Raw genomic sequence first — 24,869 nt, 5'->3', positions numbered from 1 at the left:
TTCCCTCTCGCTCTAGTCCCTCTATAAATACCATCATTTTTTGCATAAGCTCACAGAGATTCTACCCATATACATGCATGCATATATATATATATATATATATATACATGCATGCATATATATATATATATATATATTTTTTTTTTTTTTTTTAAAGACAGGCTGTCACTCTGTCACCCAGACTGGAGTGCAGTGGTGCTATCTCAGCTCACTGCAGCCTTGACCTCCCAGGCTCAGGTGATCCTGCCACCTTAGCCTCCCAAATAGCTGAGACTACAGGCACATGCCGCCATTCCCAGCTAATCTTTGTATTTTTTTGTAGACGCAGGGTTTTGCCATGTTGCCCAGGTTGGTCTCAAACTCCTGGGCTGAAACAATCCACCCACCTCAGCCTCCCAAAGTGCCAGGATTACAGGCATGTGCCACCACGCCCAGCCACGCATATATTATTCTCTTTTTATTTCTCCCATAAAGGAATCATATGACACAGACTGCTTGACAACTTGCTGTCTTTGTCACCCAATGACATATTTTGTACTTCTTTCCATATCAGCAATATAGGTTTACTCCATTCTTTTTAACAGCTGTTCCTATTGATGCTTTTTCCTATTACATCAGTGCCACAAGAAGCATTCTTACACAATCACTTTGCATATATATGCAAATCAACCATAATACAGAGTCCTGGATTTGCAATTTCTGGATCCAAATAATACACATCTTATATTTTAATAGATAGTGCCAAATTGCCCCCAAAACAGTTGTACCAATTTTAACTCCCTCCAAAAACGTGTGAGAATGCCTGTTTCTCCACACTTTCACCAATTCTGTGTGTTAGCAGTATTTTTAATCATTGTCAATGGATGAAAAAATTTCTCCCTGTTTACATTCTTATTTATATGAAGGATAAGGGAGGTTCCAAGTCTTTCCACATGTTTCTAAACTTTTTGCACATTTTTAGTAAACTGCCTTTTCATGTCCTTTATCCATCTTTATATTGATAGTTGTCTTTTTCTTATTGATTTATAATCTCTCCTTAGAGGTAAAGGGTATTAGCTTGTTTTTTGGCATCTGTGTTACTATTTTTCTTCCACTTTTCATTTGCCTTTTGCCTTGCTTAATGTTTTTTTCTTCAATGCAAAACCTTTAAATTTCCTTGTAGTAAAAGACACCAGTTTTATTATTAGAAAGTTCTGCCCCTACTTTAAGATTTTATACATAAAAACAAAATATTTCAGTTTCCTACTAATAATTGTATGTTTAGTGTTTTTTCTTGTTTGTTTTTGCTTAAATATTTTGCTTCCCTGGAATTTTTTTTGGGGGGATGGGATGTAAGGAAAAAGATAGGTATTATTTTAGGTTTATATTTTTCCAAATTACTAACTAGTTGTCCCGGTAGATTTATTGAATAATCTATCTTTTTCCACTGATTTTTTTTTAAACTTACCCTTTTCACATATCAGTCAATTTACATATATATTTATTTAGGTCTGTTTTTGGACTATATTCTATACCAATGAAATCACTACTGTTTTATTAGGTTTTAGCCATTTGTGTTTTTCCTCCTTGCGTTTCCTTGCAGCCAAGACTCTGCTCCACTAGACAAAGAAAAAGAACAGGAGGTGGGAGTGATTCTGGAGCCTGTCACCAGCCTTGGCGAACACAGTCAAGTTTGACTTTCAAAGGCTAGCACTGCCGGGCTTGCCCTGGGCCCTGAGGTCATGTGGCTGGAGCAGATAAGAAGCCACTTTGGAGAAACCCTTGCAAGCAGCAGCCCCCGGCAGCATGTGTGTGGCCCACAGTGGTTGTCTGTCCAAGCAGTGATGGAATAGTAGTGATTTTAGCCAGGGGATGCGGGCATGGGGAGGGGTGTCGAAGGAGCAGGTAGCTGCAGCTTGTCCTGGAACTCAGCATTCAGGTGGGTCCTGCTTGTTCTTCCTGCTTTGTGTTCACAGCCTGTGGTTAGAGGGGAGGCCTGCAGGCTGGATTCCACGTGTGCGTGGATGACCAAGGCTAGGACGGCAGGGGGGCAGCCATGTTTGCTAGAGGGAACATGGCACCTCTCCTGGAAAGCCGCGTGAATCTCAAACTGTACTCTCCCTCTGGCCGAGGGAACTGTACATGTATTCCGCATCTCCTCCTCGTTCCTTTCATCAGAATTGCATGAGGAACATATTAAAATAGATTCCCGGGACTTTCTGGGGAGATGGAACTGGTCTGTATCTTGATTTGGGCATTGGCTGCAAGGAGGCATATCGTTGTCAAACTATATCCTTACGGTTGATTTTTTTTTTAACTATATGAAAATTACGCTTAGTAGGGGGAAAAGAGCCAAATAAATTTAACACCAGCTTTATAGTGCCTCCTAAGCAGGTGACCTCATATTTGCAAGAGTTAGTGCTGGTATACACAAGCCTTATAAAGACTGCTTTGGAAAGAAAAAGTAGAATGTGAATGGTGAAATCCAGGTTAGAGGGGATGCAGGTGCTCCTGGTGAGATTCTCCCAGTTTGCTGTATGTTTGAAATTTTCCTAACAAAATGTTGGATGAAATACTAAGTAGTTACCCTGTGGAAATCACTCACAGATGTGTTCTTAAAGAATGAGTAGAAAAATAAAATAACAGCACATGAATGGTTATATGCAGCAAAGGATCACATTTCCAGTGATATTATGTTGGCCATCACAAAGCACCGTACATAGGATGGCTTAAAACAACAGAAATGCACTTTGGGAGGCTGAGGCGGGTGGATCACCTGGGGTCGGGAGTTTGAGACCAACCTGACCAACATGGCGAAACCCCGTCTCTACTAAAAATACAAAAATTAGCCGGGTGTGGTGGCGCATGCATGTAGTCCCAGCTACTCTGGAGGCTGAAGTGGGAGAATCATTTAAATCTGTGAGGCGGAGGTTGCAGTGAGCTGAGATGGCATCACTGCATTCCAGCCTGGGTGACAGAGCAAGACTCCATCCCCACCCACCAACCTCCCCCCCCGCCCAGAAAAAACCAGAAATGTATTCTCTCACGCTTCTAGAGGCTGGACAGTGGACATCAAGATTTCAGCAGGGTTGGTTCCCTCTAGAGGCTGCGAGGAAGAATCCACTTCAAGCCCCTCTCCGGGCTTCTAGGGGGGCTGCTGTCCTTTGGTGTTTCTTGGCTTGTAGTTGTATCGCTTCCATCCCTGCCTCCATCTTTATGGGTGTTCTTCCCATATGGGTGGCTCTATGTCAGTGTCTCCTAAGTCCCCTCTTAGGAGGATGCTAGTCATACTGAAGTTAGAACCCACCCTAATCCAGCATGACCTCATCTTACATTGATTACATCAAAGATCCTATTTCTGACCAGGTGTGGTGGCTCAGGCATGTAATCCCAGCACTTTGGGAGGCTGAGGCAGGAGCGTCACTTGAGCCCAGAAGTTTGAGACCAACCTGGGCAAGATAGGGAGACCCTGTCTCTATAAAAAATACAAAAATTACCCGGATGTGGTGGCATGCACCTGTAGTCTCAGCTACTCAGGAGGCTGAGGTGGGAGGATCACTTGAGCCCAGGAGTCAGAGGTCTCAGTGAGCTGAGATCACATCAATGCATTCCAGCCTGGGTAACAGAGCCAGACCCTGTCTCAAAAAAAAATAAATAAATAAAAATCCTGTTTCCAAATAAAGTCACATTCACAAGCTCTGGGCAGACATGAGTTGGCAGGGGGAATTGGGGGAGGAACACTATTCCTCCCAGTACATTTTTTTTGTTTTTTGTTTTTTGTTCTTGAGATGGAGTCTCGCTCTGTCACCTAGGCTGGAGTGCAGTAGCGCAATCTTGGCTCACTGCAACCTCCACCTCCCAGGCTCAAGCAATTCTCCTGCCTCAGCCTCCCACATAGCTGGGACTACAGGCACGTGCCACCACACCTGGCTAGTTTTTGTATTTTTAGTAGAGACAGGGTTTCGCCATATTGGCCAGTCTGGTCTTGAACCCCCGACTTCAAGTGATCCACCCACCTTGGCCTCCCAAAGTGCTGCAATTACAGGCATGAGCCACCGTGCCTGGTCCCGGTACAGTTATTATTAAACAACTTCTGCCACTCAAACAACCTAGATGAAAGTGAATATGAATGCTCATTGGAGAACTACGGTCTATTGCAGAAAAATGACTCTAAGACAGAGAGTTCAATGTCAAAGACTCAAGTGAAAAGTTTGATGCTTCACTTGAGTGAAAAAAATCCGTGTGTAACTAAAGAATTAATGTGCATAGATTATATTTTTAAAAGATTCTAAGGCCACCCTCCAAACCTACAAAATTTAAATCTCTGGAGTCAAGACCTCAGAAATCTGTATTTTTTGTAAGTACCCTGTGTGATTCTGGAGCACCATGAAGTTTGTTGTAACTCATTGCCCTAGAAGGGTAAGGACAGAAGAAAAATGGAGATGGGGAAACTGGAGGTGCTGGGTGTGGCTTGGCAGGCAGTGCTTATGGGGTTATTTATTTATTTATTTATTTTGAGCTGGAGTCTCGCTCTGTCACCCAGGCTGGAGTACAGAGGTGCAATCTTAGCTCACTGCAACCTCCACCTCCCGGGTTCAAGCAATTCTCCCGCCTCAGCCCCCCAAGTAGCTGGAATTATTACAGGTGCGTGCCACCACACCCAGTTATTTTTAGTAGAGATGGGGTTTCACTATGTTGGCCAGGCTGGTCTTGAACTCCTGACCTCATGATCCGTCCACCTTGGACTCCCAAAGTGCTGGGAGGCGTAAGCCACCTCGCCCTGCTGTTCGTGGGGTTATTAAAGAAGCCACATCCTCAAGCTCTTGTCGTGGTGCATGGCGTTTGGTGCAGAGCAGTTGAGCTGTGGACACTGACCGGGCAGCCCATGCTGTTGCCCTCTGAGACAGAGGAGGGAGTCTAGGATCTGGAGCCTAAGACTGTATTCTAGTTCTGGCTCTGTATCTAACTGGCCGTGTGACTTTGGGCAAGTTAATCAACCTCTCTGAGCAGTAGTTTCCTCATGCCCGGCCTCCCCTACAGGATTCTGTGTGGCTACAGTGACATAATATGAGAGCTGTGAAACAGGACGCAGGGATCACACCCACACAGGAGAGCAAGGAGTCCCTTCAGCTCCAGCTTCTGCTAACCAGGGGTGGGTTTCTGCTAGGTGGTGAGGGACGGGTGTTTTCGGAACCTGAGCTGCTGCATGCTTGGACCCTCCTGGGCAGAACTGTGCACCCCTGGAGGAGCTGGAGAATGTGACATTCTGGTCTCTCTGAGTCGTCCCTCCAGGCCTGGCCAGGGAGATCTGTGATGGCCTCCCACCTTCACTCCATCTTCATCTGGACAGGTGCAGCACTATACCCAGGACGCTTACCCTGGTCAGGGAAGGACAGTCCCCAAAGGTGAGGCTGGCCAAGGCCCCAGTTTGTCTTGGGGGCTTACGGGGCTGCCTCCCACTCCCCACCATCCCTTCCTCCATTCAGCCACAAATATGCTAATGTTTCCTCTGTGCCAGGCACCCTGCTTGGTGCTGGGGACAAAAAGACACCTGGCTGAGACACTCATGGGGCTTACCTCAGAGGAGTGAAACAGACATGATAATTACAGGCGGCAGCAAGTGCTGCAATAGAATAGAAACATTCTGTATGGACCAACACCCTGGGTCAGAAACATTCCAGGCAGAGGGAACAGCATGTGCAAAGGCTCTGAGGCACAACAGGACCAAGAGGAGACTCTGGCATTGCTGGAGTGTGGGGAGGGATGGAGTGTGGTGGGGGCTGAAGTGGAAGGAGGTGGGCAAGAGCCCTGACTTGGTAGGGCTCGTGGGTCATGGCCAGGGATTTAGATTTTATGCTGAGAACCAGGGGCAGCCACTGGAGGATTTTAAGCAGAAGACTGACAGATTTGCTCTACATTTGATCAGATAGCTCTGGCTGCCATGTGGAGGGCAGATTGGGCTTGGAGGGCATCAAGAGTGGAAGCAGCAAGAGAGTTAAGAGGCCATTGCTGTTGTCCAGGTGGCAGATGGGGGTGGCCTGGATTGGTGACTGTGAGGATGGAGAGAATTTGAAATTGTCGTGGACATGGAACCATTAGAACTTGCTGCTGCATTGGATGCCAGCAGCGAGGGAAAGGAAGTTGAGGATGACAGCAAGGTTTTATCCTGAGCAACTGGGTGATTTGATTTATGGAAATGATTAATACTGGGGTGGGGGCCCATGTTTCGGATAGGACTATCAAAGTTCACTGGGGTCAGGTTTGAGGTGCCAGGGAAACAACAGTAGAGATTTTGAATAGTGACTGAATATATGAGTCCGGAGCTGAGCTGTCCAAGGTGGGAACCACCAGCCATATTAGACAGCATACATATAGAACATTTCCATCATTGGACAAAATCCTGCCGGGTGGTGCTGGTCTAGAGCTGTGGCCCAGCCCAGCACCATAGGCATTTCTCTGTGGGATAATGGCACCCAATCTGGTGGTGCTGTTTAGGAAGCTGCTGTCCGTGTGTCGTTCGCAAATGGCTCTTTCTTGCCCTCTCTGCTTGACCACACCAGAATGTGTATTCAGTGATGTCCCTTACCTGTGGCCATGTCAGGCAGGCACTGACCTCCCAGAAAGACAATTTACCCTGTGGTCATTTAAGGAAGTCACTTCCTGGGGCTGAAGCATCATTATGGTGACGAGTATAACACATAGAATGGAGGCTATATCCACCAGGCGTCACTGGTTGTCATGAGTTCTAGGACTCACTGCGTAGACTTTGCTAATTTAAGAAATGTATGATGGGGCCAGGCGCAGTGGCTCAAACCTATAATCCCAGCACTTTGGGAGGCCAAGGCGGGTGAGTCACCTGAGGTCAGGAGTTCAAGACCAGCCTGGGCAACATAGTAAAACCCCATCTCTACCAAAAATACAAAAAATCAGTCAAGCATGGTGGTACATGCCTGTAATCCCAGCTACTCAGGAGGCTGAGGTAGGAGAATTGCTTGAACCCGGGAGGCAGAGGTTGCAGTGAGCCGAGATTGAGCCACTACACTCCGGCCTGGGTGACAGAGTGAGACTCTGTCTCAAAAAACAAACAAAAATAAATGTACAGTGGGACCAGGCACAGTAGCTCATGCCTGTAATCCCAGAAGTTTGGGAGGCTGAGATAGAAGGATCCCCTGAGGCCAGGAGTTTGAGACCAGCCTGGGCAAGATAGCATGACCTCATCTCTGAAGAAAAATTAACAGATTAGCCGGCCATTGTGGCATGTGCCTATAGTCCTAACTACTCAGGAGGCTGAGGTAGAAGGATTGCTTGAGCCCAGGAACTCGAGGCTGAGGTTGCAGTGAGCCATGATTGCACCACTGCACTCCAGCCTGCTGACAGAGCGAGATCTTGTCTCTTAAACACACACACACACACACACACACACACAGTGAAAAAAAAGAGGACATAGGCCTGAATCCAATGGACTTGTCTTCTAGAACACACCATGCCACCTGAGACAAGTCAGCCAATCTTTCTAAGCATAAACATCCCTGACTGCACAGGGAGAAGACTGCATGGCCAGGCATGGGGAGAGGAAATTGCCTGAATCAGCAAAAAGAAGTAGGAGGTATGAGGGAGGGTGGTGTTGTTGCTGCTGCTGCTGCTTTTGTTGTTTGGGTTTTTTAAATAAAACAGTTCAGTGACTATTATTGTTTTTCGTAGTATAATCATTTGCCATTTTGTAAACAGTGGCAAGAACAATATTTTTCTTTCTTAAATTATTAGATTATAAAAGACACATTTCGAAATATTGTTTCTGGAATAATGGCATATGAGGTTGTTTGTAAATCAATAGTCTTGATTCTCCTTTTAAAAATAACAAAATACAGGATAATTCTTAGATTGGAGTGTTATGCAATAGATCTGAAATTTATTTTATTATACCAGTTGGATCAGTGAGGAGATAATATATTTTAGGTGCCGTACGTGTATTTTCCTTGTGGATAGCACATCCTGTAAACCTACTTGAGGTGGCTTGAGGTCTCAGTCTTGAGAGACTATGGTCCAGAAGTGGTCTTGGCAAGTCTGCAAAAGGACACGTTTTAAGGAACTCATGTCCTGCGAGCAGTTGATGCTGCTCATTGGAGTTGAAACTCAGATCCTCCCATTTTACCCGTGCAGCGAGAGGCAGGATTTTGTAAGGAAGGACTCAGAAGGGAAGCCTCCAAAAGCCCCTCTTGTTTACCCTGACAAGCCCTGGCCGCGCCCCTTCCAGCTGTGCTCCCAGCACGGAGATTTTCCCTGGGGGCCTCTCCAGATCCCCAAGTCCGGCATTCACTGGAAAAACCCACTTGTCTCCGTTACTCAGTGCATTCTTGGAAACTTTGCCCTAATCCGAGGTTAGAGGCTGGAGGGCTGAGGATCCCGGTGACTGCCAACAGTCAGTGGCAACATTTGGTAAAGAATGGAGTTAGTGGCTTGAAAACCCACAGGGGGTATCCTAGGGAGTGGTAATTTCATTTTTTCAAACCACTGGCCCCTTTTCCCACCTCCTGGGTTGCCTGCCCACCTGTGCTGGCTTCGGCTTCTGGTGTCGAGGTTGCTGGCAATGGCATCAGAGGGAGCTCACTTCACGAGTAGAAGCAATGCTGGGTCCGTGGTGAACAGAGTCAACGCCCCAGGGCCCAGGACTGTCTTTTTGTTCTCCACACACCTGAGCTGGAGAGCTGGTCACAGCTCAGGCACAGGTTTCCTGCTGGTTTTCTTTCCTCCTTTCCTCTTGATCCCATGAATACCAGGACGGTGGCCTGCAGGGCCCATCGCCTTACAATGACTGCGGGGAGGGCGAGGGATGGGTGGGCTTCAAGGGTTCTGAGGCTTCTCACTTGCCAGATATGGTTTCTTAGGCCACCACAGGCATCCAGAGCTCAGCTCCTGGCCGGTCCTGACTCCTGGTTTGGATCTAGAAAGGCAGAGGGCAGCTTATTAAAGATGGAAGCAAGCGGATCCGCTGCCTTCATTTCAGCCAAAAGCTTTTACCAAAAACAACCAGCTCCAAGGGGACTGCTCTCTGGGGGCCTCAGAGGTGGGCTTGTTAATGCAAAAGTCTCCTCCCCAAGAAAGACTCTTGCTGCAGATACAGATACGGCTTGGAACAGCCTTGGCACCATCATCTCCCTCTGGGGCCTGCCCCTTCCTAGCTGCCAGGGGCCATGTGCCACCCAGGGGCGCTGCGACACCTAGACCCGCCACCTTCCCCCTGGGCCTCCATGGGGTGGGGGCAGCTGGACCCAAGGCCCGAGGCAACCATTCCCTTTCAGAAAAAGGGTTTTCAGGCAAAACCCAGGCTATGGGATAAAAGGCCATCTGTCCGTCCCGCGGTGCCCAGCCCCGGCTTTCCCGAACAACATGCCTTTATGCCGGCGCCCCCGCCCCCAGCCCCCGCCCGCCGCACACTGCCTCCTTTCAAGCTGCCTCTATGGTGGATTTGTTTGTTTGTGTGCAGAGCGCAGACTTTCTGTTGTTCTTCTCTGTTCTCTCCCCCGTGCGCCGTCCAAGCAAACCCTCTCTAGGGAGGACAGGGTCTGGGACCCTGGAGGAAGCTGGGGGCTTGGGGACCTCCCAGAGAGTCCTCCAGGAGGGGAGAAAGGAGGCTACTGTGAGGAACCTTCCCGGGAACAGCCCTGGGAGTGGGCTACTGTGTGCTCCCCTCGCCCCTCCAGCAATCACTTGAGAGATCTTGAATAAGTCATTCGGGCCGCCTGTGCCTCAGTTTCCCCCGTGTGTGGAATGCCTCTTGCCAGTCTCTCAGGGAGAGTTGTGTCTGTCCCAGTGAGACGCCGCCGCATGTGCGCCTTAGTGAAGGTGCTTGTGGTGGAGATGGCAGGGCTGTTCCAGCTGCCACGTGGGGGGTGGGGGGAGTGCAGAATAGAACAAAGTTTGCACTAAAGAGGGCGGCGTTTGCTTCACTGCTCCACGCGCAGCGTTTCCAGGTAGGGAAAACTGGGAAGTGACCTCTCAGGCCCTAAAGAAGGGGAACAAGGCCTCCCCTGGCTGCAGATGGGCAGCAGTGGGCTAGGAAAGGACTTATTTGAATGCCTGTCCTATTTGAATGCCTTCCCCCCCAGGGCCATCTGTGTGGCCTGCCCCTGCAGGCTGGGTGGCAAGGCTGTGCTGACTGAAAGAGCCTGGTTTCTGCCGCGTCCTCAGCATAGGATGAGGGGCAGACTCCTGGCTCCACAGCTCCTCGGATGCCTCCCTCGGTTGTCCCCTCTCTTGGTTGGATTCCCTCTCCTTTGGTGGCGGTCTTGATCCCAGGTGAAACTGATGAACTGATTCAGGCCTTGTTACAGGCTTTCTAGGCTGCTGTAACAAACTATCACGAACTGGGTGGTTGAACAACAGAAATGTATTGTCTCACAGCTCTGGAGGCCAGAAGTCTGAGAGCAAGGTGTTGGCAGGGTTGGTTCCTTCTGAGGACGTTGACGGGCAGTCCGTTCCAGCCCTCCCCTGAGCTGCTGGGGGCTGCCAGCTGCTCTTGACAATCCTTGGCTTGGAGAGGTATTGTTCCCATCTCTCCCTCCATCTTCACACGCGTGTGTCTGTGTCCAAATCACCCCTTTTATAAGGCCCACTGTAATGATCTCATCTTAACTACATCTGCAATGACCCTGTTTCCAAAGAAGGTCACATTCTGAGACACTGGGGGTTAGAACTTCAGCATAGAGATCTTTGTGAGGACTGGCATAGCTCAACCCACAACGTCTACACTGGGAAACGAGACCCTGGAGGTAATGCCCTTGGTGCATGGCCTGAGTCTCTACTGTGATTCCTTACCCCTCACAGATTTTGTCACTTTTCTTTCTTTTTTATTTATTTATTTATTTATTTATTTATTTATTTATTTATTTTGAGGTGGAGTCTCGCTCTGTCACCCAGGCTGGAGTGCAGTGGCAAGATCTCGGCTCACTGCAACCTCCATTTCCTGCGTTCAAGCGATTCTCCTGCCTCAGCCTCCCAAGTAGTTGAGATTACAGGTACCTGCCACCATGCCTGGCTAATTTTTGTATTTTTAGTAGAGATGAGGTTTTGTCATGTTGCCCAGGCTGGTCTCAAACTCCTGACCTCAGGTGATCCACCTGCCTATGCCTCCCAAAGTGCTGGGATAACAGGCATGAACCACCATGTCCGGCTAATTTTATCACCTTTCTAGACATAAGGGGAGGAGAACCGGGAAAAACCAGGTCCAACACCCACTTCTGCTCCCTGACCCGCTGCTTCCTCTAGAAGCCAGTCCCCACCCGAGGTTGCCCTTCATCAGACCTTGCTGGGACTCTGGTCCCTCTGGTGCCTGCCTGCCCCGACCCCACCTGGGCCTTGGCACAACTGGCCCTGAAGGCCTGCCCCGTGAAGGTATAGCCCAGGCTCCCCATTGGAATTCCCTGTTCTGGGAATTGACAGAGAGAAGAAAACCCCTGCTCTCGTCTGTCCCTGCTCATCCTTCTCAGTAGACAGGGCATCCCAGGGAGCAGGAGGCCGGCAGCTTGCCTGGGAGTTTCCAACTGGCACACCAAGGGCCACATTTATATTCATATGTGTTGGTTTGGCCCACATCATTTGTTTTAAATGCAAGTCAAATTTTAAAATCTGGAGATTTTACATAAAAATATATTTTTCCAGCTTTTCATAGAAATCAGGGCCAGGCGCAGTGGTTTATGCCTGTAATCCTAGCACCTTAGGAAGCCAAGGTAAGAGGATCACCTGAGGCCAGGAGTTCGAGGCTAGGAGGTTGAGACTAACCTGGGCCACATAGCGAGACCCCCTTTTCTACCAAAAAAAAAAAATAATAATAATAAAAATTGAGCCCAGGAGTTCAAGGCTGCAGCAAGCCATGATCACACCACTCCACTCCAGCCTGGGCAACAGAGTAAGACCCTGTGTCAAAAGAAAAGAAAAAGAAAGAAGAAAAGAAATCAGAAGGTCTGACAGCCCTTGGTCCCCATCCTCCTGTGACTTGGACCTAAGTCAGAGCTGCCCTCTTATAACAGGGTGTGGCCCCTCTATTTCACTGTAGTCTGCTTCATTCCCTGCAGCCTCCCTGATACGAAGATGCAGTAACAGGCCAGGCACTGTGGCTCATGCCTGTAATCCCAAGGAGGCCGAGGTGGGCAGATTGCCTGAGCTCACGAGTTCAAGACCAGCCTGGGCAACATGGTGAAACCCCATCTCTGCTAAAAATACCAGAAATTAGCCAGGCATGGTGGTGCATGCCTGTAGTCCCAGCTACTCAGGAGGCTGAGGCAGGAGAATCGCTTGAACTGAGGAGGCAGAGGCTGCAGTGAGACAAGATGGTGCCACTGCATTCTAGCCAGGGCTACAGAGCAAGACTGTGTCTCAAAAAAAAAAAATTCCATTGACAGTGACTCGATACCGTCCTTGTGGCTTGGACTGACCAGAGAGGAAATAACACCTGGTGATGAGCCAGGAATTGGCGTTGTGCTGGGAGCAGTGAGGGTTGGTACTTCTGTCTCAAAGGCTTCTCTCTTGTGTGGCCTTGGAATGTGGCTGGAAGGATATAAGGAGGTTGAAGTGCCCTCCCTACCCTCCATTGCCCAGCACGTCCGGTGGCTCTCAGCTGGGAATGAGCAGTGCCTGCCGACTCCGTCTCCTTGGCAGAGCACCTCGGCCGTTGCTTGTGCCCATCCTTCTCTCTCCAAGTAGACATGGGCTGTGGAAGGCACTCTTCCTGCCTGCCCTCCCCACACATCGGTGGCCTCTCCAGGCCTGGGGCGGGGAGTTGGGGGGGCTCTCAGAGTCGACCCAGGCCACCCACCTGCTCGACTCACTCAGCAGGTATCACTCAGCTGGATCACTCAGCAGGTATTGGCAGGGCCAAGCCTGTGCTGGGGACTAGGGAGTGAGCAGTTAGCAAGATTGAGCGGGGTCTCTACCGCACAGTGCTTACGGGCTAGCTTGGAATACAATCAACAGGTAAATGCGGTATCAGGAGAGCCAGGTGCCCCCTTGCCACTCAGCAGCCCTGGGCCTGAACGCAAGAGTGTCAAGCTGTCTCTTCTGCCTACCTTCCCACCTTCCCAAGGCAGAGAAGCCAGGAGGGACTGGGATGAGGGCTTCTGTCCTCAGCACCAGACTGTTGCCCTGGGACAGTCTCGTTCGCCTCAGGGTACAAGAAAGCTGTCACCTGACACAGATGGGTTGGACACCGCCTGTCAAGCCACACTCATCAACACTTGTGCTGATCACTCCCGTGAAAGCCAGTGTGAGTCTAACTCAAAATTCTTCACTTCCTTTACCAAATACTGAAACCTCCCCAATTCAAAGGCACCACCAGCCAGGCGCGGTGGTTCACACCTGTAATCCCAGAACTCTGGGAGACTAAGGTGAGCAGATCGCTTGAGCTTAGGAGTTTGAGACCAGCCTGGGCAACATAGCAAGACCCCGTCTCTATAAAAAATAAAAAATTTGCTGGACATGGTGGTGCACACCTATAGTCCCAGCTATTTGGGAGGTTGAGGTGGGAGGATCGCTTGAACATGGGAGTTCAAGAGCAGCCTGAGCAACAGAGCAAGACCCCATTTCTACAAAAAAATTAAAAATTAGCTGGGCATGATGGTGAACACCCATCATCCCAGCTACTTGGGAGGCTGAGGTGTGAGGATTGCTTGAGCCCAGGAGGTTGAGGCTGCAGTGAGCCAAGATCATGCCACTGCCCTCCAGCCTGGGTGACAGAGTGAGACCTTGTTTCAAAAAAAAAAAAAAAGGCATCATCTGGAATAATTTCCAAATACTGGAAAAAAGAAAGCACACATATCTTCATTTGAGGCACTTTTTGGTTTTTAAAGTGTTTAAAAACCACCCTTTGGCTTGCTTCCAGGACCAGGAGAACCTTTTAAATAATGAATGTGAAAGTTTCCAAGAAACTTTCTAAAAGCCTTTTAAAGCTGGGGTTGCACCCTAATTCCTAGGAATGACCTCTACACACTCCTGATTCATGGATGGTGTTTGCCTGTGGAATTCAAGGGTGAGCTGGCTCAACTATAAAATAAACACCGGGGCGGGAGTCTGGAAAACATGGCCCAGATCAATGTGTGTGGCATGCGTGCGGCGCAGCTGCTCCTGGCAGGACTCAGTTCCTGGAGTCCTGGCATCCACCAGGCGGGAATGGGAGACCTTCTTCAGGAAGGTCTTTGTCTTAGTTGTGTGTAGGGAGGGTTTTTAGACCTAGAATCTCACAACTAGACTTGAGAAAATTGATTAATGAACAATGCACCGGAGGACGTGTCCCTGTACCTAGGAGTATTCCTGCTACTGACACCGTGTGACGCTGGCTCTGGTTTTTCCTGGAGTCTCCTCCCATGTTGGAGGTGTGTCCCATCTTGTGATAAGAACCTGGGCTTCTGCCAAGGAGGGGTGTGGTCCCAATGAAGCCACCCAGGAAAGCACCTTGCTTATTTAGTCAGTCTGGGGCTTATTTGCCAGAAGCATATCAGTCCTGACATTGCTCCCTGGGGTGGCCCCAGGACCCTAAAGCAGAAGCAGGAAGGAGAAGGATGGAAAGAGGCCATGCCCACCCCCTTCCCCTTTGCCCCTCTTTTCCTCAGCCTCCATAGAGAGGGTGCCCCCTCTTTCAGCCCTTGACTGGCACTGGTCCATGATTCAGAGGAATTCTGGAGAGAGAATCCCTGGCCCCTCTGTGCTGGGGGTGGAGCCGCTTGAGGCGTGACCTACTGCTCTTCCCCCTGGCTCCCAGGAGCAGGACAGAAATCCACAGAGCAGGGACTCCTCCGGTTTCCTCATGTCACTCAGGATACTTCCAGTTGAATGAAGAAGCTTTCAACGTGCTGTTTCTATTTAGCCGGCATCTCTCTAAGAAACAGGATTTTTGTAATTTTTGAAGTAGAACCTTAGAACCAGGACATGGTGAACGTTTGATTTACTTCCTGTTACAGATAGATCATCGAGCCCCACATCAACCAGCTTGAGCCAAAAGAACAATTATGTGCAGTTAATGCTCATAAAAACAGAATGTTGTTGTAATTGTTCTGCATTCATAAATACTTTAAAATAGAGGCCAGGCATGGTGGCTCACACCAATAATCGTAGCACTTTGGGAGGCAAAGGCAGGAGGATCACTTGAGCACAGGAGTTCAAGACCAGACTGAACAACATAATGAGACCCTATCTCTATAAAAAGAAAATAATTAAAAATAATAAAATAGAACCTTTTTTGGTAAATGTCAGTATAAAGTTGCCAACTGCCTTCCTTGGAAAGAACTGCCTTTTATCCTGAAAACATGTACTTCCTATATATTTGGTATTGAAATTTCCTCTTGTTTATGAAATGTTACTGATAGTAAATTAAAAAAAAATTTTTTTTTGAGACAAGGTCTTACTCTGTGGCCCAGGCTGGAGTGCAGTGGCACAATCATAGCTCACTCATAGCCTCAACCTCCTGGGCTCAAATGATCCTCCTCCCTCAGCCTCCTGAGTAGCTAGGACTGCAAGCGCACACTACCACCACGCCTGGCTTTTTGTTTTTTCTTTGATAGAGACAGGGTCTCGCTTTGTTGCCCAGGCTGGTCTCGAACTCCTGACCTTAAGCAATCCTCCCACCTCCGCCTCCCAAAGTGCTGGGGTTGCAAGCATTGGCTACCGTGCCTGCCTTTGAAATATATTTATTTGGCAAAATAAAACGCTGGCAATCTCATACCAGTCTTATATACTTTTCATTCTGCTCATGCCTGTCCTGTGTACTCGGCCAAAGGGCACTGAGAATCTATGATCTAGGTTGTTGGAGTGTTGATCCTGTTATCTGGGCACTGCCCTATCCAGCCCAGAGTGCAAGATGCATGTTTTGCGTCCTGGCCCACCCCCTCAGGCAGACAGCCGTATTTCCCCACCACGTGGCAGGGTGGGCAGATGCACCCACTCCATTTGTTTCACATCCCCAAGGAGTGTGAGTCCTGCAGAGCTTCAGGGCTTCGCCCCCACAGCCAGGCCCACCACATGGCAGGAGTCTTGGAAGATGTTGGCTGCTTGCAGAGACACAGCATTGAAACACGACCCACTGGGGAAATGTGGGTGGAGCATCTGGTGTTTGCAAGACCCATGCTAGGCGTGGGTCTAGAAACAGGAAACAGAAATCCACAAGGTCCCTGCCAATTGGAACCTATCACACCACTGGAGTATTTTGAGGTTAAACAGAATTGGAACAGGATTATTGAGCTGCTGTCATGGGAAGAGGGAGGACATTTATACTGGATATTTAAGGCATTTCCATGTATGATGTGCTATAAAATCTACTCTTCTTTGTACTCAAGACAGCATGATACACACACACACACACACACACACACACACACACACACACACACATATATTTTAATTCAGGTGTTGGCCCAGCACAGTGGTTCACACCTGTAATCCCAGCACTTTGGGAGGCCGAGGTGGGCGGATCACCTGAGGTCAGGGGTTCAAGACCAGTCTGGGCAACATGGCCAAACCCCATCTCTATTGAAAATACAAAAATTAGCTGCGTGTGGTCATGTGCACCTGTAGTCTCAGCTACTTGGGAGGCTGAGGCGGGAGGATAGCCTAGGCCCAGAAGACAGAGGTAGCGTGGGCCGTTGCACTCCAGCCTGGGTGACAGAGCAAGAATCTGTCTCAAAAAAATAAACAAAAAAATTCAGATATTAGCTTGATGATACAGACTAAATATGCTGAGACACACAGACTAAGACAGGACCACAAAAGCCGACTTTTACTTGGGTTACATGTGGGTTTTCCCATAAAATGCCAAAATAGTCACTGTCACCATCAGGTTCTCTTGGGTCCGTGGAAACAAAAATGTACAAGTCATGACAGTAGCCTCTTGGCCGCCGGCCAATGCCCAGCTTCCAGCTCCCTGCCATGGCCACCAGCACCACGGCTTCCTTCAGTCACAAGGACACAGAGAAGGCAAGCGCTCTCTCTGCTCCTCCTACGGGGCAGCATGGTTTCACTTACGTGCCAGCCTGCTGGCTCTGGCCTCACCCTGCGTGACGTCAGAGCTGGCTGGGGCTGTGTGCTTTTCCCAGCACATCCCGTTTCCCTCTGACTTTACCTCTTTGTGAGTTCGATTTAACCTTGAGCCCACTTGGGCACTGCTCTGCCAATCCCACCCCACGTGTGGCTGCTGACTGGCACTCGGGTGTTGCCGCAGGGACAGCCTCCCTCGCTCCCTGCTGCCTTTCTTTCTTGTGGGTGTGTGGTCCTAGAAGCCACAGCCTGTGACTCACCAGTGTGGCCCTGTGAGCTCCACCAGGTGCCCTGGGTGCTACCCTGGGACTCCCTTTGCTTGGCACCTTCCCGGGACCTGAAGGAGGACTGGCAGGGACCCCTTTCCCGGAGGGCTCCCACTAAGCAAGCTTCTTTCCCTGCAGTCTCTCTGCTGGGGCTCACTTCCTCTCCCAGATCTTTCTGCCTCTTTTGTTTATGCAGAAATTTTATTATTATTATTATTATTATTATTTTGAGACGGAGTCTCGCTCTGTCGTCCAGGGTGGAGTGCCAGGCTGGATCTCAGCTCACTGCAACCTCTACCTCCCAGGTTCAAGCAATTCTCCTGCCTCAGACTCCTGAGTAGCTGGGATTACAGGCGCGCACCACCACGCCTGGTAAACTTTTTTGTATTTTTAGTAGAGACAGGTTTTCACCATGTTGGCCAGGCTGGTCTCAAACTCCTGACCTCAGGTGATCCACCCACCTTGGCCTCCCAAAGTGCTGGGATTACAGGTGTGAGCCACCACGCCCGGCTGGAAATTATTTTTTGAAGGGAAATGTAAGATACAGAGAATAACAATGCTCACATCAGGGTCTCTCTGTTTTCAAAAGTACCCAGCGTCCTTGGTCTCCACCACCCTGCCCCACCCATGGGGCTCTCACCACTCCTGGCTGCCTCTTCTGGGGCAGCTTGGGGCTCTGCCCTCTTCCCTCACCCACTGTATATAATCCTCTCGTATCTCCTCTTTCCAGGGCTCCACGGAGAACGAGGCTGTAGCCCTTGAGGAAACTCAGAAGACAGATCCTGCTATGGAACCACGGTTCAAAGTGGTGGATTGGGACAAGGTACCTGGCATAGGATGGAGTGGGGTGATGACTGGGGGCTGGAAGGGATGAGGAGAGGAAGAGGGTGCGTGGATCCAAAGCTGGGAGTGGGCATGATGTGTGCCCAGCGGGGAAGCGGAAGCAGGTGTCCACAGCCCAGAGGCGTGACCTGGGACAGCAAACTCAGGCAGGGGTGTGGGGGTGCCTCATTGGTGGAAAGTTCAGAAAAATAGCAGACAAGGTCTCAGCATGGAGCCAGATCCCAGACACCCCTAGAGAAGAACAATTCTCCCACCAGGACCCCTGAAGCTGAGAAGGGGCTGTGACAGGGTTGGCAGGCCCAGACATGCCCATTTTGACCAGGGCACAAGGTAGAGCTGCCCCTGGCACCTGCAGTCATCTGGAAGCGACATTGGCCAGTGCAAGGCACAGGAGCCTGCTGAGTCCGGCAGGAGACAGCGCTGAAGCCATCCTCCGTGTTTGGGAGGAGTCAGAGATGCCTGCAGTCTTAGGATAAGCCTCTTTTGGCATCGAGAGGCCAGTGCCTTGCTGTGGCTGAGCAGACCCCATAGACTGGTGAGATGAGCCCTGGAGGAGCTGAGCGGTCCCGGTGGAAAAGGAGTCACTCAGTGGCAGGGGAGAAGCAGCTTTGCCTGGAGGGGGTCACTGGAGGGGGTCACTGGAGGGAGCCGGGCTTGGTGCTATTTCCTTCCAGCTTAGGAACAGACACAAATGTGCATGTCCATAAACCTCTACCCTGCATGGCCTCTGCCTCGGCTGGGCCTCAAAGACACAGAAACAAATGGGACAGTCCCCTCCCTGCGAGAGCTCACAGCCTGGTGGAGGGGACAGTAACCCCTCCCCACCACCGCCATAAAGAGTTATTAACCCAGGAGGCAGCATGGGATGCATGCCCAAGGAACACAGGCGAGCAGAGTGGGGTGGGGATCCCACAAAGCTGACTGTCTGCTGGGCCCCCTTGGCCCTGACACTGGGAACACGGAGATCCCACCTGTCGCATGAGATCACAGCCGCCTCTGGGAGAACCCATCCGCCCACAGCACAGACGCCTCGGGATCCAACCAGAGAGGCCGAAAGAAGTTGTTCTGTGCCACGTCCCCTCCTGAGAGGTGCAGAACCCAGGGCAAGATGGAGGCCAGCCGGAGGAAAGGCCGCCCGGCCATGCAGCCGGCGAGCTGGGATCTGGTTTCCGAACCTCAACCCCCAGCTTGGGCCCTGGGCACTGGCAGGGTCAGGACCTCAGTCTGGAACAGGGGGAGATCGGAGGGGAATGAGGAGAGTTTGGGGAATGATGAGGGGACCAAAGGGTGAGCTACAGTGTGTCCTGGCTCAGAGTCCTGTCCTGAGTGACCAGTGGATGGTACTGAAAGGAGCTGCAGAGAGAGGCATCTGTGAGCTTGGCTCAGGGCTTGAATTCTGAAAAGAGCTGACCGGGACTGAACAAATGTGGCAACCATCAGGGTGGAGTGACATGAACAAAACTGTCCTGGAGGGAGGAGCTGGGGTCTGAGGCTGGCTGGGGACGGGAGGTCCAGCCCACATTGCCAGCTTTGTGGCCAGCTCCTCCCAGTCTCCCTGAGGTGCGGTTCAGGGCTGACCCCGGCCCCATCACTGCAGGAGGCAAGGGGAGGATTAACCCGGGCTGTGCCACCGTCACCTATGCTGTCACCACGACCACACCCAAGGAGACGAGGGGCCCCTCCTCCCCCATGGCCTGCTCCCTGCCTGGCTCCGGGCCAGCTCTCCAAGCAGCCTGACTCACCTTCCCCACCTCTCTCTCATTCTCTCTCCACACACTCACTCTTCCTCCCCTTCCTCCTGTGTCTCTGGGCTGAGACAGAAGGGCGAGGGCTGGGCCCCGGGAGGATGTGGAGGCCCACTCTGGACGGAGCCCCCACCCACCCGGGTGTGCATGGGAACCCCTTCAGCACCCCAGAAAATCAGCACAGGGAGCAGGGCTTCCCAGGAGGGCAGAGGGTGCTTTTCTGCTTTTTTCTTTTCTTTCCGCTTTTGACTTTCCAAAAAAGGGTGCTGCTGCTGTCTCGTTCACCTCACTGACAATCCCAGCTCCGTTAGCAGGAACAGAGAGGCTGGGGGAGCCCGCAGCGCTCCAACCTGAGCCCTCTCTCTGTTGCTGACCCAGGCAGCGGGGGCTGGGGTGGGTCTTTTGGGTTGGGACATGGAACAGCTGGGAGAGAGGCCATGAAGGTGGCAGCTTTGTCTCAGCCAAGGGTCCCCAGGCCTGGGGTGGGTTTGCACACCTGCTCCTGTGGCAGAAGGGCTTGCTGGTGTTAACTCTTCTGGCCTCCCCTCCAAGCTCAGGACTGTGATTGCTGCCAAATGCTGGAGTCCTGGCCTCCCGGGGCCCAGTTTCCCTGGCCCTAGAAGGTGGGGACAGAGTGGGCCATGCTGGGAAGAATGAGAGGACACCAGGCCAGGGGAGCCAGGACAGAGCTAGAAGGATCTGAAAAGACAGCAAGAAGGGCCAGGAAGCAAACCCTGGTGCCCCACTGTGCTCAGAGGTGAGGGATGGTCTTACTTTCGGGCTCTGTGTGGAATTTTACCAGAACAGTTTCTAAATCATCCCTTCAGTCACCCAGCCAGGCAGGGCCCAGGCTTCCTTATGGGACGAGAAGCCAGGTTGTGGATTCCCACCCTCCACATCCCTCCCTATTTCTAGAACACAGCCAGGTGAGGTGGCCAGAGCTGCCCACCACTCTCAGCTCCTGGGCACACCTGTCCCCCTGGTCCAGCAGCCTCTTTTTGCCACTTTGCCATGTCCTTTTCGGAGCCCTCCCTTGGGAGCCCGCTCCACCCTTTCCACCCTGGGGACCAGCCTCTCTTTGGGGAAGCAGCAAGAACAGGTGTGATTTGAGGGGTTTGCAGAAGTTCCCTGCCCAGATGCTCAGCAGCAGAGTTAGCCCTGAATTCACATCTCTTGTACTGAGCCCTCGCTGTGTGCCAGCCGCTTTAAATGTATTATTGGTTATCTGCTTTAATCCTGCTGACAGCACGAGGGATAAGGATTATAATTATCCTGATTTAACTGATGAGGAAGAGCTTAAATCTCCCGCCCAAAGTCACCTCTGGGCACACTAGCCGCCCAGATAGCGGCCCCTCCCCTCCACAAGGTCCTGGAACCTTCCCACCCCGACAGCTGACCATGAATAAGACCCTGAGGCCTGTGAGTAGGAGAGGGGGTGGCAGAGGGAGGGAGCAGGCTGAGCAGATACCAGCAGTGTCTCCCAAGCCAGCCACATCCTCTTCCCCATCCTTCCTCAGGCTAAGCCAGATGCTGGCATAACCAGCTGCTGGGGCTGGACAATGGGTGTGATCACCCTCTTCCCTCAAGGGACAGACAGACCCATCCAACAGGCATCCCCAAACTCCCCGTCCCTGCCCCCTGCCTGACATAACACAGACCACCCTGACACCAGGGTCCCCAGGGCCTGGAAAGGCTATTGATGTTGGCCATAGTGTTTTGCCCGTTTAGGACCCCCAGATCAGTCACTGAGAACTCAGGAAGTTAGCATCCGGATCAGAAAAAGGGCCCTTTTGGCCAACACACTCTCAGAGGGGACCAGCCTTGGCACCGTGGGCACTGGCCTGGCTCTCCTCCAGGCACCCTGCCTGCCTAGTCACCTTGGGTCCCCTTGGGCCTCCTTTCTCTCTATAATCCCTCCCAGCCAGAGTAGGGGTCTGGAGGGCCCAACATCCAAAGGGCCTCCCCAAGGCTGTCCGTACTGGGCTTAGGGTCCCTGAGTCTCCTCTCTGCCTGCCTCCGTGCCCAGAGCTCCTGGCCCCTCTTCAGAGGAGCTCAGCGGTGCTCAAAAAATACTCCAAGGCAGAAAGCAGGCAGGTGGGCTGAGCACTGCCCTCTGCTTCCGTGGGTCTTAGAGGACACCCTGGGAGGGCAGTGGACAGGGCAGGCTGGGAGGCAAGAGATGCCACACAGTGTTCCAGTATGATGGAGAAAGCTATTCCCTCTATCTTTTTTATTTTTTTAGAGACAGGGTCTCACTCTGTCACCCAGGCTGGAGTACAGTGGCAAGATTGCAACTCACTGCAGCCTCAACCTCCCAGGCTTGAGCCATCCTCCCACTTCAGCTTCCTAATTAGCTGGGACTACAGGTGCATACCACCATGCCTGGCTAATTTTCTTAAATTTTTTTGTAGAGATAGGGTCTTGCTATGTTGCCCAGGCTGGTCTCAAACTCCCAGCCTCAGTGATCCTCCCACCTTGGCCTCCTAAGGTGCTGGGATTGCAACCCTGCATCTTATTATTGTGTGGGATTATCTGGAGGATCTGGTGGAATGTACTAAGGGATATCAGAAGTGTGCTGCAAGGGAAAGACCACCCTACCTGGTTTTGGGGTGGGGCCCCTGGGCAGGCCCCCTTGGCTCATCTTCAGCCCTAAGGGCAGAGGTCATGCCTGCTTTCTGCCAGCGCTCAAGCTATCTTTCATCTCTCTCTGTGAGTCTGGCATTTTTGCTCCCTATCCACTCTCCGCTGCCTGAATCCTCATGGGATGAGCCTGAGGCCACCTCCCTCTCCTCACATCCCCTGGGTGACGGGAGGGTCACAGGGCTCAGGGGGAGGAGGCAGGTGATCCGGAACCACCTCTGTGGACTTGAGTTTGTCCCAGTTAGACCGCACAGGACAGGCCTGCGGCCACTCCGGCAACGCCACCAAGAGCCCCACCTCACTGCCCCCACTGACCGCTGCTGGGCTTCCTCACAGCCTCTGTGCTGAGGAAGTCACAGCCGTGGGATCCCAATCTGGCTGCCAGGAGGCCTCCTGGCTGAGCCTGGGCTGTGAGTGGGGCACTCGAGTCCAGGCCCTGCCACAGCACGTGCAGCCGAACATCTGACCCTGTCTTCTCATCTGTCAAATGAGGTCATCATCGGCCCCAACTCCCAGGACTAAGGCTCATGAAGGACAGGGGATGTGAGGCCTGAGCCCCAGCTGACCAGCGACCAGGGTGCAGACAACAGGCCCCCACTCCTCTCCCACAGCCCCGGCTGCCTGGAAGCCTGTCTCCAGCTCTGCTCAGAAAGCTGCCCTGGAGCGATGTGCCTGAGTTTGGGTGGACATTTCTTTAAACAATTGCCTTAGCTCATCGCTGTGGGGGTGGGCAGCGCTGCTGACACTGAGCAGCTATCCTGCCCCCCGCCTGCCCCCGCTCACCACATTTGCCACCTTAGGGAGAAGCAGATTCTGGGCACACCGTTCCCCAAGAGAGTGTCCTATGCCACCTGGCCCTGTGCTGCCCGGGAGGAGGGGTCCTGGGGAGGGGGAGGAGGAAAACAGGGAAGGCCCCCTTCTACCCGGGCACCATGCCCTTCCGCCCACCCTCTGGGCAGCAAGCTGCCCTTTCCCCCTGCCGTGCTGCTGCGGGCTGCATTCCTGGCATAGCCTGGGAGAGGCCCTCCCCTTCTCTCTAAGGCAGGGACAGAGCAGGCTGGGGGAGGGGCATTTTGGCCGAATCCACTCCCCGTTGCATCTGCTTCCTGGGCCCCAGCCCGTTGGTCAGGTCTTTGAATCACCAAAAAATCCCTCCACCCCAATGAGCTGCTCATTCCAGAGCAGTTTCGGGCATAACTGTGCTGTCGCCCATGCAGGCCAGCTTCCTCTGGACGGCCCCGAGTGCTGGACATGCCTCTCTAGCGTCGGGTTCCACTGCTGTAAAAGGGGACTTGTTACTGTAGGGGGAGCCATGGGAGCCCCCAGATGCCTGGGAAGTGGAGGCTTCATCAGTGGCCTGATCTCCCCTTCTCCCCAACCCCAGCCACGTACATAGCCCACAGACCTGTGCCCATGCCTTCCCTCTGTCCCCCAAGCCTTGGGAAATAAGGAGTAAATGGGGCCAGGACCAGAAACGAGCTGGAAGGAAGAGACCCACTGATGTGGTGGGAGTAGGAGAGGGGTCTTAGGTCAGGTAGAAGAGGGTGGGCGGAAGGGCGTGGTGCCCAGGTAGAAGGGAGCCTTCCCTGCTTTCCTCCTCCGCCTCCCCAGGACCCCTCCTCCCGGGCAGCACAGGGCCAGGTAGCATAGGACGCTTTCCTGGGGAATGGTGTGCCCAGAATCTGCTTCTCCCCAAGGTGGCAAATGTGGTGAGCCGGGGCAGGCGGGGACGGGGCAGCTGCTCAGCGTCAGAAGCGCTGTCCACCCCCACGGCAATGAGCTAAGGCAATTGCTTGGTCAGGTAGAGCAGGAAGCAAAATGTGTCTTGCGTTGCTTCCCATCTCATTGGATCCCAAGCCGTCATCGTCTGCTGTCCTCCCTTCTCAAAACCAGGTCCCGCCACCTGCCATGTTGGGAACAACCAGCAAGTGAGAGGCCTTGAACCTCTCAGCACCCAGCTGAGCCTTTCTCCTTCAGTGCTCAGGACTGGAAGATGATTAAGAAAGGACACCCTATCAGTGCATGTACCACCTAAATCAAGGTCAAGTGCACAGGGTGCCAGCCCCAGCTCTTGGGAAACTGTGTGGAGGCTGCTACAAGCTGGGGGAAGGGGGAGGGAGGCTTCCACTTCAGGCCCAACCAATCCTATCTCAAGAGCCACTTGACCTCTCAGGCCTCAATATCCTCATCTATAAATTGGGTCGGGGATTGGTGGGCCTGAATTTTTGTGCTTATCTGGAAGGCTCACGGGGCTTCCCCTGGAATAGCGGGACTCAGGCCCCAGTCGTAGAACTATAGGTGTTGGCCTTTGATGACTGAGGGGGGTGTTCACAGAAGGGAGAGTGAGGCCTCCCTGGGATTCCTCCAGGGTGGTCCTTCA

At 51.9% G+C, this 24,869-nt stretch overlaps 1 protein-coding gene across 2 annotated transcripts in view; it reads left to right on the top strand.

The window, feature by feature from the left end:
* Positions 1–24,869, top strand: part of FA2H (fatty acid 2-hydroxylase) — a 63,081-nt gene that overhangs the window by 18,045 nt on the left and 20,167 nt on the right. For both annotated transcript variants that reach the window (XM_054452774.2, XM_054452775.2), the window contains exon 2: positions 17,992–18,084. In XM_054452774.2, the coding sequence (XP_054308749.2) occupies positions 17,992–18,084 (93 nt within the window). The remainder of the gene's footprint in view (positions 1–17,991; positions 18,085–24,869) is intronic.

This window comes from Pongo pygmaeus, chromosome 18, assembly GCF_028885625.2.
Source record: "Pongo pygmaeus isolate AG05252 chromosome 18, NHGRI_mPonPyg2-v2.0_pri, whole genome shotgun sequence".
Taxonomy (NCBI): Eukaryota; Metazoa; Chordata; class Mammalia; order Primates; family Hominidae; genus Pongo; species Pongo pygmaeus.
This window is presented reverse-complemented; position numbering and strand designations above follow the sequence as displayed.